Source organism: Centruroides sculpturatus, unplaced genomic scaffold, assembly GCF_000671375.1.
Source record: "Centruroides sculpturatus isolate CEXI.00-Female unplaced genomic scaffold, Cexi_2.0 scaffold32, whole genome shotgun sequence".
Classification (NCBI taxonomy): Eukaryota; Metazoa; Arthropoda; class Arachnida; order Scorpiones; family Buthidae; genus Centruroides; species Centruroides sculpturatus.
In genome coordinates this window covers 1,007,495-1,026,528 of record NW_019384445.1, presented here as the reverse complement: position 1 = coordinate 1,026,528, position 19,034 = coordinate 1,007,495, and the positions used below count along the sequence as shown (strand labels likewise).

At 30.8% G+C, this 19,034-nt stretch overlaps 2 protein-coding genes across 2 annotated transcripts in view; both read right to left on the bottom strand.

The window, feature by feature from the left end:
* Positions 1–17,107, bottom strand: part of LOC111620360 (PR domain zinc finger protein 10-like) — a 139,353-nt gene extending 122,246 nt beyond the window's left edge. Inside the window, exon 1 of the mRNA XM_023362286.1 lies at positions 16,976–17,107. The gene's annotated coding sequence lies outside the window, so the exon portion shown is untranslated. The remainder of the gene's footprint in view (positions 1–16,975) is intronic.
* Positions 5,147–6,925, bottom strand: LOC111620333. Its single transcript, XM_023362249.1, has one exon. The coding sequence runs from the start codon at positions 6,923–6,925 to the stop codon at positions 5,147–5,149; it is 1,779 nt and encodes a 592-aa protein (XP_023218017.1).
* Positions 17,108–19,034: the final 1,927 nt, after the last annotated feature.

The following is a 19,034-nucleotide window of genomic DNA, read 5'->3' as shown; positions in this document are numbered from 1 at the left end:
GAAATAATCCTTCGAAAAAACCTTTAACCGGCGTGTAGTATGTTCAATTGTTCATTCTAACATGAACAAGTGAACATACTACACACCGGTTAAAGGTTTTTTCGAAGGATTATTTGTATATTACTCTGGTGTGCATCAATTCTTTATTCATAATGAAGAAAATAAATATATAGCCCTACTGTTTTCTGTGTATTAACATTACTGTATGGTTAAATTAGGTGTAGAACTATTAAATTTCAAAAATATTAACAGGCTGAACTTAAATAAAAAAGTTTCATGGAAATTAATGACGTAAATAAAATCTGGTGTCTCATTTTTTGCCTAAAGTGTGTCTCATTTTCTATCTCATTTTGAAATGCACAAAACTCAGGCAAAAGATAATATATGCAATAAAAACAACTAGCAACCAAAAGCTGCATTATATACTACATACAAATTTCTAATTAAATATTCATGTCTTTTGCAGACTTATACAAAGCAAAAGTTAGTTGAACTGACAGAAAAGTTTTAACACCTATTTTTGTAGTGTTCCTTAAAAATTAAAGAAACTCAATGACACCATAGTCATTTTCATTCAGAAAAGTTACATGTTAAAAAGCACTGGAGATTCCAAAATATGTTAAAAAGCACTGAGACATTCCAAAATATTTTTTGGAATGTCTCATATTTAACCACATTGACCCTATAAAAAAAGATTCTGTCCAGAACATAGTTGAGTTGGTGTTAAGTTAAAAAGAGAGGCTAGGCTATTCTGAACTAAGAAAAATGAAGCTTATATAACTAGATTTGGCTTATCAGAAAAGTAATTGGCAGCTCTTATAAAATTAATACCAATAATTTAAAGTAAATTTCAAGAGTAGATGTTTTGTACTTATTTTGTTTCTGGTATATGTAATATAGATTAAGAAAGCTGTATATAATAAACTTTATAAAGAGGACATAAGTGTTTTGAGTTTAACTTTAAGAATAAATTTGTAATAAATTTTAAAGTAAAAGAATAAAAATACATTTCAATAACAATCAATTCTGGACAAATATCTAAAAGCTCAAGAAAAACATTGGCATAATTTTTCTTAAAATAAGCTTTATAATAGATTATTGGAAGTATTTGTAAGTTATAACAAGTTTCTAAATTATTTTAGAACAAAATCACATTAGAAAAATCATTTAAATGAAATCTTAGGCTAAATGTATTCACAAATACAAAGTGAAGATTCAATTATCAGGTCTTTAGTTATTCAACATAGACATATTTAGGGTTGCTAGATTTCTATAACTAGATTAGAGCAGTGTTCTGCAACCTGTGTATTGCGGCACACTGGCGTACTGTCACAAAGGTGAAAGGTGTGACATGAAGTTTTACATATTCTATTAATTTCAAGTTTTATTTATATATTTTTATTACAGTCATTGTGTTTCTTATGATTGTATTTCATTCACTGATGAAATAAGATGATGTTAAAGCAATAAACATATATGTCGTCCCAGTACTCACTTATTCTTTTGGAGTTATACATTGGACTCACACAGATCTCGAGCAACTCCAAAGGAAAACAAGAACAACATTTACTAAGCATAAACATCATCATCCTATATCTGCCATAGAAAGATTAATCCTTTCACGTGAAGATGGCAGACTGGCCTGATCGACATAGTTAACCTCCACTACAAACAAATACAGACATTGCAACAATTTTTCTACAAAAATCAAGAAACATCACAGTTACATAAAGCAGTAACTCTAGCAGACTCAAATAATACAGCATTAAATTTACATTCACAACGTATGGAGACGACACATCATACAAATAACATAGACACCATTAAACAATCATGGGTATGAAAGGCACTCCCATGGCAGACATCCCTATGATCTGGCCCAGGATTTTGTTGACAAAACTGTGTCAAACAACTGGTTTGATCGAGGATGCCTCTTTGGGGAAATCGAAGAATTCATGATTACCATACTAGATCAGGTCATAAATACTAAAAACTACAGAAAGCACATACTCAAAGATACAACAATCACAAATGACACATGCAGAAAATGTCACATCATGCCAGAAACTATACAACACATCACTTCTGGTTGCAAGCTCTTGGCACAGACAGTTTACATAGACATAAATCAAGTAGCAAATACATCAAGAGTAGGGATTGTAAATTTACCGACTTTTTCATTTACCGGTAATTCGGTAAATGAAAATTAAAATACCGGTTTACCGGTAAATTACCGGTAAATTTTTTCTTGAAAAATAAAATTAAGGTGATAAAAAATATAAGTCATTATGATTTCCATTTCACATTTTTATTTCAAAGATATCAAATATAAAAAATATAAAAATTAAAGTGTTATTCTAAACAAACTATAATAATAAATATAAAAATAAACAGAAATAAAATAATACAGAAAAATAAAAATACAACAGAAATAATATATAGTACCTAATACCATTTTATTGATTACCATTTTTTAAAATTAACTTCTCAAGAAACTTAAATTATTTATAGTCTTATCTCCTAATTTTGATCTAATTTTTGTACAAAATAATCCAGATCCCGAGAATAGCCTTTCTGATTCAACACTTGTTGGACGAATGGTCATTAAATTAAAATTAAACAAAAAATATCTCACATAAAATTAATAATGAGGTATATTGTTGCTTACTGTTTTTTTTTCAATGTCCCTTTAGCCCTTTTAAATATCTATAAACACAATATTTTCTACATAGAAATTTCTAGTATGGATTTTTCATTTACCGAATTACCGGTAAATTTCAAAAATTTACCGGTAATTTTATCGAATGTTTTTTGTCAATTTATCGGTTAACCGGTAATTCGGTAAACCGGTATACAATCCCTAATCAAGAGCTTGCAAAAAAACACAAATTATTAGACATCCATGAACGTTACTGCAAATACATTCAACAGATAGTATTGAAAAACAACACGCACAAAATGTACAACAACAGCCATAATTACAGATAAAACAATTTATCACAACAGACCAGACATCACACTCATTGACAATCACATACATTATAGACATAGCCATTCCAAACACCCACAATGTACAAAACACATGCAGTGAAAAAATTAGCAAATACACAGAACTTGCCCAGGAAATAAGGCATCTGTGGAGGATGGATAGGGTGCTTATTGTACCTGTCGTTCTCTCCTGTACAGGTGTGATACCACACACACTACACAAAAGCCTGGGAACATCACAATTGAATAGAAACACATACATCATACTACAGAAAGTCACTATATTGAATACATGTCATATCAGGAAATTGCTGAATACACACACTGACACACTTATTTAACTTTTTATCTTGTTTTGAAGTTACTATGCCTTGACTCTGGTCCAGCATAGTACACAGCCATTGGTGTCAACCGAGTGTAACTCACAATACTCAACATAATAATAATAATAGGTTTGTGGCATTATGAAATTCTATTAATAGTATCATATCATATATTTTTGAGGGGAATAAGATTTTGATGTGCCATGTTGAGTCATGTTGAGTCGTAGGTGTGCCACGAGTAAAAAACGTTGTGGAACACTGGATTAGAGGACACTTAAAAATAATTAGTGCATGGCTGGCCATAATTTCTTGATGTTAAAAAGGGACAGGAGCCACAGCTGATAAATACATAAATTTTAACAAGAGGGGGCCTGTCCTTTCTTATTAAAATTCAAGAAATGCAGATATGCATTATTAAGAATTTTTTAGTGCATTATTTTAATGGCAATATTGATTTAGTGGCATTAAAAAAGTACATAAATTTTTTGTATTGAAAAACTGGTGTGTGACGTATAAGATGAGCAAGTTCCAATACTTGAAAGTGGTGTTTTGGAACAAAGTTTACCTATCCGATAAGAAATCTCAAAGCACAAACACAGAAGCAAGAATCTATACATATCAAGAGTATATTGAAACAAAATCTAGAACAGCAAGGTATTTGTCTTCAATTAGTGTAATTTTCAACTCAGTGACTAGGGAGGAAGGGTCCCTAATATTGAACTCTTATATTGTGATACTGGGTTGGCTGTACTGGATTTTGTTGTTTGCGTGCCGCATTGCTAAGCCACTTGAATTTCTTGTTTAGTTTATCCCTCTCATCTCGTGCAAATTTCGATGCCATGCTGTGAATCTTTCCAAGTTGGTCGTAGAGTGAAACCGGGTCACAAGACTTTGCAAACTGCAGATGGGCAACATATAACTTAAGCTCAGCTTCCGCCAATGATTTGCGTTTCACTTTAATTAATTTTAAAAGGAGCGATTTCTCCATTTGTTTCAAAGCACCTCGCAGACAGAAAGGAAAGGCCTTGAAGTTAATGGTTATGCACTTTGGAACTATATGATGCGTTCTACACTTGAGCAGAAAGACTAGTTGGGCATGTAGTTTATGCCATAACTTTTGTAAATTTAACATAGAAAAGAAGAACATCCGAATTCTGTTACTCATCTTGTTAGGTGTATTGAGTTCACGGGTTGGATGTCACGCCAACTTATGTCAATCAAAACTTCCAAGAACGTCAGTCTATGAGGCGTTAAATATACTTGAAATTATTTTTAATTTACGAGCGCTTTCGACGTAAATAAGCACGTCGTCTTCAGGTAAAATTAAATTCGAATAAAGAATTCGAACCATACATTTAAATTTAAAACATTAACGATACTAGCCGTTTTTGAACATACAAAAAAGAGATTTTAAATTTAAATATTTAGAATTAAACATTTAAAATTGGTGCGCATGCGTTTTAAAACAAATAAACATCGATTGGAGTGGCTATTAATTATTATGTGAACGCGAAAAATTGGCGCACGTGCACCTTAACATGCATAACATGAGAGCCAATTAGATGTCTATTAAGAACAATTAAATTTTTAGAATTTAAATTAAAACACTTTGTAAATACGTATAAAATTTTTGGCACGCATGCGCCTTAACATAGACAGCATAGAAACCGATCGGAATAGATCCACAAGTGCAAGTTTATGTTAAAATTTAAATTTTAAATATTAAAGCGCGGGACATAATTTAAAATACATAACACACGTAAAAAGACGCACATAAAGGGGCCGACATGTATGTGCTTTGAATCATGTAGGAGGTGCGGGAAGAGAATGCAAAATTATTGTTGGTTTTTTAACCGCCTGAATAAATTAATCCAGACGTCCGGTAAATCGAGGGTAGGGGTGTTGCACGGGGAGAGCAGTTTTGTGAGGAGGGCCTCCCAAATGTATATCAAGTTCCCTTCATCACAGCGTTTGAGTATTTCCACTCGATTCCAAAGCGCTACGTGGTGGTGTTGTATCACCAATTTGGAAAGTTCCGTGTCACAATTGCCAAGTGCCACCGAACGTTGGTGTTCAGATATGCGAGCAGCCAGCATTCTCGTAGTCGCTCCTATATAATTGGTGCATAGTCCTGATATTGGATTCTGCAGGGGAACGGAGTATACACCAGATTTTTCCAGGGTGGAAATAGCATCCCTATCATTACATAAGATTCGTCGCAGACATGGTCGTGAGGCAATGGGTAAACGAAAGCCATTCTGCCTAAAAATCCGGCAGATCCGGGCCGTGAAGCGTCCACAGTATGGGAGTGAGGGACGGAGCGTTGTCCAATCCATTGGTCTGCGCAATGTGGTGGCAGGGAAGAGAGACTGTATAACTCTATTTTTGACATGGATGTATTTGGAGGCACTAAATCCCGCCGCATACACCGCTGTGCGGACAGCCTCCAGTTCGGTATTGATAAGATGTTGTGTCGATGGTAGTAAGAATGCCCGTCTGATCAAGGGGGCTATGGCCGCATTAACATATTGCTGTGGCTGACAGGCTGTGGCCGGTATTATGGGTGGGATATTTCCAAATTTGTGGTAAACGGAAAACTCCAAGCCCTCCTGGGATTTTTGAATGTGCAAGTCCAAGAAAGCAATTTTTCTCCCAACTTCCTTCTCCCACGTGAAGTGTATAGTGGCATATATTTTTGATAAATGATGATCTAATACCCGGAAGGAATCTTCCGTATCCTGCCACGCTAAAAGAATATCATCCACGTATCTCAAATAAATTAAGGGGTAAGCTATGGTGAGAGGGAATTTAAAAACGCTGTGTTCAACGCGCCGCATGACGAGCTCTGCCAATACAGCTGACAGTGGTGAGCCCATTGGCACCCCCTGCTTCTGCAAGTAAATCTTTCCGTTAAAGCGGAAGTAATTGTGCTCCGTAATAAAGAGTAATGCTTCGCGAACTTCTAAAACTTGCTGTGCACTAAAGCCCTCTTTGATAAGTAATGCATTGGCTAGCATTACCGCTTCGAAATGCGGTACCGAAGGGTACAAGGCGACTACATCCATTTTATAAAATGTGTAAGCATCTGGACTCAAGCCAGCCAGCGTAGCGCATAACCTCTCTTTAGCCGCGACAGATGAGGTCACTACTTGGGAGGAGGAAGGGAGTAGCCCACCTAGCAATCTAGCAAGCGCTTTTTCGAGGAAGTATGTAGGGTGGGACCGCTTATTGACTAAAGGCCTTAACGGCCAGCTCTCTTTGTGCGTTTTTGCTTCAAAGAAAAGTCTGGGACAAGTGACGTTGGATGGGGGGTCCAGGCGTCCCGAAAGAACTGAAGTAACTCCTGGGAGAGTAATTATTTTCCTTGTTTTTCTTAACACGGCCGGTGTTGGATCTTCCGGTAAGATGACGGCTTGCGACTGGTTGAGAAAGTCCATGGCCCTGCGTAGGAAGTCTTCCTCCCTGCATAGAACGAACTTCTTGTCTTTGTCCGATATCAGCAGTCTCATGTTGGAAGTTGATAGGTACCGTCTCACAAAATGGCCACTGGGACTTTGTTTATTCCGAGTGGGATTTGTCTTGATTGGAGCTAAAATCAGATCATGATGATACATTCATATATTATTTAGATTTAATGATTATGCTAAGAGGGTAAAATTAATATCAATAAATATGTCAAAAATGAGTATCAACCCTTTGAGTCGAAAGCGCTCGTAAATTAAAAATAATTTCAAGTATATTTAACGCCTCATAGACTGACGTTCTTGGAAGTTTTGATTGACATAAGTTGGCGTGACATCCAACCCGTGAACTCAATACACCTAACAAGATGAGTAACAGAATTCGGATGTTCTTCTTTTCTATGTTAAATTTACAAAAGTTATGGCATAAACTACACGCCCAACTAGTCATTCTGCTCAAGTGTAGAACGCATCATATAGTTCCAAAGTGCATAACCATTAACTTCAAGGCCTTTCCTTTCTGTCTGCGAGGTGCTTTGAAACAAATGGAGAAATCGCTCCTTTTAAAATTAATTAAAGTGAAACGCAAATCATTGGCGGAAGCTGAGCTCAAGTTATATGTTGCCCATCTGCAGTTTGCAAAGTCTTGTGACCCGGTTTCACTCTACGACCAACTTGGAAAGATTCACAGCATGGCATCGAAATTTGCACGAGATGAGAGGGATGAACTCTTATATAATACATCTTACCTAAAAGATTATGATTATAAGGTGGCTTTTGCAAGTTAGTAATATAATCCCTAGAAAAAAAAACACTCTTACTGAACATCTTCCCACACATTATTTTATATGAATGGTAAGTAAATGACCAGTAAATAGATCACAGATCTGGAAGAATAAACCTGACATTAAAAGTTTTATGTTAAAGGTTAACAACAACCCTTAAGGCTTGGAGCTAAAATCAGATCATGATGATACATTCATATATTATTTAGATTTAATGATTATGCTAAGAGGGTAAAATTAATATCAATAAATATGTCAAAAATGAGTATCAACCCTTTTTCATCCCTGCCAACTCTAATGATCTGTACAACTATAAAATAGCAATGTTTAAGCATTAGCGAAGTGTACATTCACATACTGCTTAAGTAACTTATACAAGATTCAAGAACATAAAAGAATAGAACTGTTTGTTCTATTCTTTTAAGTTCTTGAATCTTGTATAAGCTGCAAAACATGGTTTTCTGAAAGAAAAAAAAAAGGATTAAACAATTAACACAAAATATACAAGATCATTGCTATTAAACATGTGATAGAAAACAATAGGATGAGCAAGGAGGTGCAAACCTTATGATAGTAAAATTTGAAACCAAACTAAATAGCACATACAAGAAAATTGCAAGATACAACAACTCTCAATTATTTACACAGGCCTTCAATGTAAAAAATTTTACAAAATAGTAAGAGATCTCATGAACCAATGGTTCTCAACCTTTCTGAAGTTGTAGATTCATACCATTCATATACTTTTATTATGCAGAACATGAGCATTGATACATTCAAAAATCAATAAGCAATTCCATGTTAGCTATTGTCACAAAACAATAAAGCAATAAACTAATAAACTTTATTGCAGTGACTAAAACAGTAAACACGAAACTGTCTATGAAGTAATAATATATTGTAGTATATTGAAATAAAAATTTGCAATAAAAACTTAAAAAAAACTTTTTTGTAGAACATTCAGGACCAGTTTGCACATGATACTGAAAATACTGCTATAAACATACATGGAGTCCTGGGAGTGTACCAGATTCCTATAACAGATCATAGAGTTGAAGAGGAGGTAGAATATATAGGATTCACCTGTAAGTCATTAGCATACAGATTGAAAGAACACAAATATACTATTGAAAGAAAGAAACCAATAACTATGCTTGCAATAGAGCTGGGGGTTGAGGCATATTTAGATGTCAGAGATGATACAAACTCTAGAAATAAACATATTAGAACTCTTGAGGAATCAGAAATATTTAATGCAGAACTGATAAACAAAGCTAGAACAATGTGATGGTTAACATGAAAATCTCAACACCATCCCTTGTATTTTTAGCAAACACATTTATTAAGAATAAGCATTTTTGGCATATTTCATAAATCTGTCTCAGATTTCCAATCTAGTTCCAATTTTAAAACATTCGAATTTCAAATGTTATCAAATTGAAGCCAGATTGGAAATCTGATGCAGGCTTATGAAATATGCTGAAAACATCAGTGTTCTTAATAAATGTGTTTGCTGGAAATACAAGATGGTGTTGAGATTTTCATATTTAAAGCAACCAATAAAGGATAATACATTAATCATAAGGATGAAGAGGGGCTATATCAGCTTGGAAGGCAATATGCAATGTAAGTCAGGAGAGAGAAGATAAAACAACAAGAACAGAGATAGCTAGGAAGCCTTCAAAATTAAACCAAGAAAAGTCTACCATAAATCCTATAATAAATTCTCAAGCATCTACTGAACAAAATATACTTAGTCACTTGTCTCTATTGGGAGACCTGGCATCCATTCCATTCTCAGAATTTTGCATCCAAGCTAGTGATAAAAAAGGAAAAATACAATCCAATCTTCATTCACTATCATCGTCATGGTTTCTCCCACCCATTCATTCTTCCAAATAACAAAAACTTCAGATAATTCACAACATTTCCTTTTTATTAAATAAAAAAGAATACTACACAACAACATTACTAGGCCTACTGTAAGCATAAAGTTATTATGGTATTACCATAACTACATTTCATGAATTTTCTAGCTGCCCTCTGCTACTTGTGAACACCACATTTTGTTTATCACTTTCATCTAAATGGACAAAGATTTTTCTTGTCTGTCCATCTTGCTCTTCATCCATCTGGAGAATGGCTATTTTTCTCTTGCTGTTCACAGATTGACTGCAAAATCTTTTCTTCTAATTCTTTTCTGATCATGTATCCTCCTCATAAAAGCCTTTTTGCTTCATCCTTATTCTTGATAGTCTTAAGAACATCATGCTTGCTACTCCACTCATGAATTTGCTTTGAATTTCTGCACTATTGTTTCTCTGGAATGTTCTTTTGAATACACAACTGGATTCAATCTGAAGGCAATGTTGTAAGACTTCTTAATTACCATTCTGATCAACATCTAGTTTACTGATTTGTATAAAATGAAGTTTGAAACAGGAAATACAGAAAGATGGGCTCACTCATTATTTACCATATACCTCAGTTGCACCCCATGTCATGGTAAAAATATTTTTCAAGGGTTCCCACAGGAAAATAACCACAGCATGTAGAGAATTTTATCTTCTCACTGTTAAGCCTCACAGGCTGTATATAAGAATTTAAGATGCCTAATGTCTATTTAGAAGTTTAGCAGTTAAACAAATAGCTGGCATTTATAGGAGACCTGGCATCTATTAGAGGATTTACAGTATATATCTTTAAAATTATAGATGGTATTACATTGCTTAATTATTTCTAATCTTTTTTTGTCTATAAAAATAATAAGTTCTAGAATTTTTATGATGTTTGAGTTATTTATTATAAGATTTATGTGTTTATAAATTTTCACTTGTCTCTGATGAAAAAGTTATAATTTAATTCGTTAAATTGCCTTCAGTTAGCTCTTTAAATTTGAATCGGAATATTACAGCAATTCAATAGAATGTTTTCCTTTGTAAGAATTAGTTAAGACAGCCCACAGAGTTAAAAATATTTGTGATGTGTAAAAATAAAGTATGGGACATTAGAAAAAAGATGTTAAACTTTTGAGTTAAAATTCTAATAGGCTTGCATTAAAAAGATGTTAGACTTTTCCTATGTAATAGTTATGTTTGGAAATGTATTGCTTAATTGTGTGAATGTCGTATCTGAGATATCATATTATTGGTGAAAGCTTTATCAATCACAAACTTGTTTCAAATTTACATTAGAAGTTTTTTTAATAATGGACAGCTTAATAAATGTATATATTTATCAAGAATCAATAAATTAATTTCTTATGAATAAATCTCTTAACATTTATAAAACTGTAATAACTGATTTTAAATCTCTTGATTTAAAATCAATTATTATAAATTATTTTAATTATTAAAAGTTCCAATAAACAATCATCCTCTATTAAAATTTGAATATCTAAATAATAGCATATCAGTTTTCAAATAATGATATAATCATTAATACATCATTAAAATAATTCTGTAAACAAATCTATATACACTATATGATTTCTTGTCAAATGGCAGTTCCTAGACCTATACATCTGTGTGTATTATGTATTTAAATTTATATATATTCATCAATACAGCATTAAATTCAACTGATTCATAAATATAATTAATGGTATTTAAATGAAATCTTTGAAGATTATAATCAACATTAAATTTGTAATCAAACTTTATATTAAGTAATCTCCATTGCACAGATGGTGCAGCCTCTTTCAAATATCCAAAGTATAATAAAAACAACAACAAAAAAAAAGGTAAGAGATTATTCTCAATACAAATTTAAAAATTAAAATCAAAAGAAATGAATTATGATGATAAATATTAATTTCTAATATTTTATTAATAGCATATTGATTTTTAATGAGATTTCTCAAGGCATTAAAGCCATTCATATCTTAACACACACTTTTTTTTTTAATATAGAACTGTAGATTTTAATGCTATTAAAACATATTTGATTTTTTCCAATACTCAACCACAATTTTCTAAAGCAAGATTATTCTTATATCTGCTCAAACTCATCCTACATGAAAGTGTACAGTAGAACAATTAAACATATGATAGTTTTAAACATTATTATTATTAAATACATATTTGACTAGTATAATTTTTAGTTTTTGTACACTCTATTAACCAAAAAACTGCCCAAATTTAATAAAGTGTTAATAAAGATATTGTATGTAACTTGTAATTTCAATAAAATAAAACTGAAAGCCTTATTAAAATTGTCACTTAATTTTTTTAGAGCATTTTTTAGAACAATATTACTTCTTTCGTTGAGCTTTATTACTTAACCCTGTTAATGTTTAGTAATAAAACTGAACAAAAGTGTTTGGTTGAATTATCACAACTAGGAATGTTTTTTCAGCTTAATTCCACAACATAATTTCAATTACAGCATTATATTATGTTTATATATTATTAAAATATAGGAAAAGAATATCAATATTTCCAAAATAATGTATCAAAAGTTATATTAACAAAATAGTTAACAATATCACTTTTCACTTCTAGGTCAATCTGAAGACTGACCTAGTGATTTTATCAAAATGTAATTCTACACTGTTTAGCCAAAGAACATTTTCATGTTCACATATCTCTTACATTAGGTTAATGATAAACAAAATATTTTGGCACATAATCTATCATCATCTATGATATTTACAAGATAAGTGGACAAGGACATGGGTGGTCCATGGCTAATAGCTTTGAAAATCACTGATCTAGACTAGTATTTTGCAAATATTTAAAAGTATCAGATTGGTCTAGCATATTTAAAAGGAAACTAATATCATATTTGAATTGAGACACAGTATATGTAAAAGCAAAGATTTGTAAATGGGTATTATAATGTAAGCAATCAAGTAAATAATTTGGAGAGAACACAGCACATCTCATGCAAAAGATCTTTCTGAAATTTATTGGAGACCACCAATTTGAATAATATTAGTTTAGAAAAAGCACAGGCAATCTTTTAAATGGCAGGCCAAATGTGAAAAATGTCATGCATGCCAATTTTTTGCAACTTTTCATAATTTACAAGATTTTAGAATTATTATGAAACTGTTTAAGCCAAGTTTTCATTATAACATTAATTCATTGTAACATTTCTTTTATATTCATATCTGTAATTGATTTCATTAATAAGAAAAAAATGAAATACAAATACAAGATATTTTATTATATACATTTTTTAAACTGGATTAAATTGCACACATTTGCAGACTACAGTTGGTCTGTGGGCCCAAAGGCTAATCATATCCTAAAATATGAACTATCAGTAAGGCACTGAACAATTATACCTAAAATTATGTTAGGCCTATTACAGTTTAAAATATTTCTTTCAAATATGTTATAAAATTCCCAGAAAAATCATTAGTTTAAATTTCAAGGTTTCAACAATTCACTACTTTAAATGCTATTAATCCAGTCAATTTCCAATTGACCTGAATTAATAATATTTTACAACTAAAATTTATTTAATTTCATTTCTCTGTATCATATACATTAAAATAAAACTGTATTTTATTTTTTAATTTTTTTCTTTTATAGTTATACATATTATAGGTATTATAGTTATAAATTATAGTTATACATATAATTTTATAAGCATTCTTATAAATATTTTTATTTAAAAAAAAAATCAATTTTATAAAAGTTTAATAATAACTTTTTATAAAATGATATCTTTTTTTAACACCACCTTTTATGAAGCTATATTAGGGGTCCCCAAAGTGGTCGATATCGACCCCTTGGGGTCAATAAGAGATCTCCAGGGGTCAATTAATACACGAGGGTCAAAAGGGGGTCGATTAATACCAAAGAGGATCAATTGAACTATCTAGGAAAAAAATAGAATATTCCAATAAAAATTTGAAATATGGATATGATCAACAACATTACTGACTACCCTAGTTATAACTTGAGTTTTGCTTTAGCCTATGCCACTTTAAGCATGTGTTACTCTGTTTTCATGCATCTGGCAACTGTACTAGTGTTACAAACATATTATGAACGCTGGTAGTTCATTATACACAGACTTATGTTGCACTGTTACACTCTAGTAGGGTTGTCACACTAAGTATTTTATATCTGAATGTAGATATTTTGTCCTTTACAGAGAAAATATCGAAATATATCGAAAATCATTAATATAGTATAGAAGCATTTGCAAGGAAAAAACGTTACAATTGTTCAAGCTTGAACAATCATAATGGCCTTTCAAGTAAAAATGGAGCTATTTAAATCTTCACTGGCACGATCCAATTTTAAATATTTTCAAACTTGCGAGTACTAAAAGAAAATGAAAATATAATCTCCATATGAACCGAGGAGGAGACGAAAGAAAGAAAGAAAATAAAAAAATTTCCGACCTTAATTTGGAGATATATATTAAACATATTGATAAATTAAGAGAAGACTTTAAAGCACATTTTGAAGACTTGGAGAATATGCATGTTCCCGAATGGTTTGCTAATCCATTTGATGTAGAAATAGATAATGAAGGTTGTGAACCTGGCTTAGAAGATGAACTGAGTGAAATATGTGTAGATCTCGAAACTAAAGTGTTGTTTAAAAATAAAAACCTCAGTGAATTTTAGAGCAATAACAATATTGCCATCTTAAGCTCAGAGCAGAAGCTGAACCTTTCTTACTTGCATTCCCAACTTCATACATGGCTGAAGCTGATTTTAGCTATGCGAATGCAATTTTGACAAAACAAAGGAACAGATTGAACTTGGAAAACCGTGGTGATTTGCTTTGGTTGAAAATTGGTAAGTTTTCAACCGAATATCAATAATCTTGCTGCTTCTCTTCAGACACATCCATCCCACTAATATGCATTCAGTAGTAGTCTCAAAATGACAGCAAGAGGTTTTTTTCAACCAATATAACTTATGTTATGTTTTCAAAGATAATTGTATGTTTTACGTATTATGACACGTATGGTTTAAGAACTACAGGCAAATTTCCATCTATCCATAATTTTGCTATTATTTTTTAAGATTATAAATCAGTGGAAAATATCTCCTTTTTCTGTTAATGTTATTGGGATTTTATAAGAAATGGGAACTATAAATTGTTTTGTTGGGTTGTTATGCAGGTCTCCTTATAGCTTAACATCAGAAATGCAAAAATGATTTAAAGTCGACCCCCCTATAATTACTATTCCTATAAAACTACAAAAAAATTGTGACCGGTATCCGTAAAAAACAGTAAAAAACCCCCAATATCTTATATGGGGTCTTTTACTGTTTTTTTACTGTATCCAAAGAATGGAAACAGTAAAAAAATCTTATAGGGGGTTTTTTACTGTTTCCAAAGAATGGAACGTATCTATATCTTATAGGGGGGTCGACTGTAATTAATGTTTTTGTTAAATACATAATCTGGGTTCGATAAGAAGGCAAGTATTCTATAAAGGGGTCGACGGGATAAAAAGTTTGGGGACCCCTAAGCTAGACAGAAAACCAAACCATCTCAAGAGTAAATGTACTTTTCAAATGTAACAAATTTTATTTAAGTTAATAATTCATTGTCATCATAAATTTATTGTATTTCTCTAAACTCATTGATGCAACTATTTTGCTTGGCAAACTTAAAAATAAACTTTAAAACATTAACGGACTTTTCATAGTTATATAAATTCTCACATTTCAATAAATAAGAATTATTAAAAATGTTTTATAAAAATATTAACTTTGAAGCTAAACAAAATCAAGAAGAATTTTTTATATTTTTCATGTTCAATATTTAATGATATCTTTTATAGCACACATGTGAATAGCAGTTGTATTAGGTATCACAATGTAACTATATTCTTTAATAGTTATGGTGTGACCACATATTTAGCAAATAATTCTCACATTTTTACAATATATACTTATCCTTTAATAGTGTTTTTGTATAGATTGAACATTATTATTTTTAAATAAATTAATAATCTGTATTTAAAATCATATTTATCAAATTTAAGCCTCATACATCAACTTTTGCTATTTTGAATTTATAACTATTAGATTTTGATAGTGATTTATTTTCTGTATCAATTTGAAATTAATGCAATGTAAATATTGTTTTAGTTATCAAATTAAATTTGTACTCTTAATTTAAAATTTCAAAAACTCAAATATCTAGTTTATTCATTCTTGTCCAGCTCATTCTATAGCCACATTTCTCAACAAGCAATCTGCAGACATCACAGTGTGGGGTTTTAAGTGTCTAAAATAAATGTCAAGAACTGCTGTTCATCACTTATGCTGGAAATTTTATTTGTAATCACCACAATGTACTTAAAATGAAATCAATATGACAAATTGCTTAAATATGTTAATTTCAAACTGACGAGAGAAAAAAAATTTACATTAATAACTATTTGTAAACTATAAATTCGATATCTTTTGGTTTTAAATTAAATCATTAAGAATCGTTGTCTAATCAGTTATATCAGGATATATTATACTGATATTTCCTTACAACAGAATTGTTTCCCAATTTAAACAGCAATCTTACCATCCAAGATATTTTATAGTAAAACTAATAAAACACAAAAGCACAAGATTTATGTCAGAAATAAACTTTATTTAAAATATCAACATTTGTACCTTTATATAATTTTATTTAAGAATAAAAATCTTATATAAAACTTAAAAACAATGATTATTATAATAATAAATATTTCACATAGAATATTTCACAGATAATTCATTTTATTTACCGAAATCAATTAGAAAATAAACATCAAGCTTTTACTTAATTAAATAGCAAGATCTTTTATTTAATATAAAAGCTTTGCTTACAAAATAAAAAACATCTCTTTCACTCTTCCTAGTAAACAAAATACAACAACTTCCTCTTCCTCTATTGGATCAATTTAATATTTTTTTAAATTTTGAATGTCATTTAAATGACATCCATAGTTCTTATATTCAATGCAGTATCATTAAAAAAAATATTTCATAAAAAAATAAATTACATAATTAAAGCTTAAATCAATAGAGAAATAAATCTCGATTAAGACGAAAATAAATTACAGATACGGCAACGTTGGCACGTAAGAAGAAAGATTAGAAAAATTTCATCTATCCATATTTCCAAGCAAAGCAAGGCGACATGATAGCTTCGTATAAGCATTAAGCAATAACGAATGAGTCTTTATTAAGATTGGCGTGCGTAAAGTTACCAATAAGCGATAATAGCATAGATTAAGACGTAGAGAATAAGTAGAAAGTCTTAAAAGCGTCATAGACACGGCAAATAATCCATTCGTGGGATGGACGTCGACACTCAAAGTATGGACGGTACCATACACGAACAAAAGGATATCAGGGTGGGGAACAAACAAAGTGGGTTCGTCTCAAAACATCAAACTACGGAAGCGGAATAGTCCGTTTGACTTATATATAATTACTAATAAACTTAATACTCACCCCAATCGGTACTGTAATGAAATTAGTGTTTATATCCACATATAGAAGGTTTAAAAGGACTACAATCTTATCCTACGTTACCCACTTTTGCAAATACGACCAACATTTAATCTCGTTCCCTGCCGTGACGTCATGGAGAAAGATGGCGGACGGAAATCGGGCGAGAGATGACGAACCAATAAACAGGAAGGTAATGTGGCTAAACCAATCGCTCTGTTTATTTAAGAAATACCTTTTGATTCGCTTTTATTAATGAAACTATAAGAAAATCATTTGTAATTTATTTTTGTAAGTTTAAGGAAAGAAAATTTGATATATGCTAAGTGTTTCCTTGAAATATTCTCTATTATTTCCTTATGAAATATTCTTTCAAATACTTTTATTTGTTGCAACATTGTTTGAGCTTGGGTATCCTCTTCCAAATATAAAACGTTATTGTTATTTCATAAAAGAACGCCGTGTGTTGTATAAATTATATAATTGTCAATTATAATACGTGATGTGTGGATAATAAACAAGGATAAAAATGCTATTAGAAAGCTTTAAATTCTTTTATTTAATTACTCACAGACTAATAATATAATCTATTAGTAATTGTTTTGTATTATCTACTAGATCAATATTTATAATTAAAAACTTTCATTAATTGAATTTTTAGATATTAAATTTGTTATTTATTGGTATAATTAGAATATTTCTTGTGATATTGAATTCAGAATTTCAATTGATTTTGATTGAAAATTAAATCAATGTTATGGAAAAGCCATCTCGCCCATTCATCATCTATCGAGCACAGAAATAGTCCACTGTCTTTTTATGTTGAGAGAAAATGGTGATATCATCTGAATAATAATAATTTATAAATACCTAATTTCTTCAGTTTTATATATATTGAAATATTTGAGAATATCTAATATTTGTGCTTCTTTGAATGGTATGATTATAAGAAGAGAGCCAGAAATAGATTTTAGTTTGTTTATTTTATGTTATTTTTATTTCAAAGTATTCCCTTATCTCAACAATTCTGAATTAAGTTATTGCATATACTGTATGTACAGTACAGTATATATAGTCACCATCAGTATGTTCTTGAAGGTTTTAGTAAATGTAAAATGACTATATTTTATATTTATCTATTTTTTTTAATTTTGTAAAAGATATTACCATATATTGTGATCCTATATGATCATAATTAATTACATAAACTTTTTATAAAACAATTAAATCAAAATAAAAATTCTCTGGATTTACAATTTTATGAATGTAAAAAACAAAATTAAGAACGTATTTACATTCTGACATGTAGCTTTACCAATGCAATTTATTTATTCTAACACTCAACAACCATTGATCAATTCTTAGTGTTTGAAATGTTGGTCAGCGATAAACCATTTCTGATAAAAATTTCAGCCAATAATTGATTATTTTGGAATTGCGAACTTTTATTATTCAAATGCAGTGTGTAGCATCTGTGTAATCCAAAACGAGTTGGTAGACGAACGGACAGCAATTGGTTAGAAAACGTACGTTTTATTTAAAAAATTCCTAATTCATATGCATTTCGGGTTGGCTTAAATTCCCAACCCCTCTTCAGTGCTGTTAAGATTACACAAAAAAATATAATTTAAGGTTAGTTTTACGGTATTGGTTAGTAGGAACATAACTAAAAACGCGAGGTGATGATAACATAAAATTGCTTACTTGACATATAATGGTACAGCATAGATGTATTTTACAAAATTTTTTGATTACATAGTAGTATGGCATAGCCTATGATATGAAAAAAGTGGTATAAGGGGGAGGCTGTTTAACATATCATTTTTATGACGAACTGTATAACATAGAATATTAATTTAAAAAATATCAATGCACACTTACATTTTAGTTAGAATGTATTATTTCCGAATACAAAAAGGAACATAGTACAAAACATTTTTAACAACTGGTCTTATCCGTTGTTCGCTTAGTAACAGAATACCGACAAGTAATGTTATATAAACAGTTACCCACATTCCGTACACGGGGGTTGTGATTTAAACAATCTTTAACGCGTGGAGGC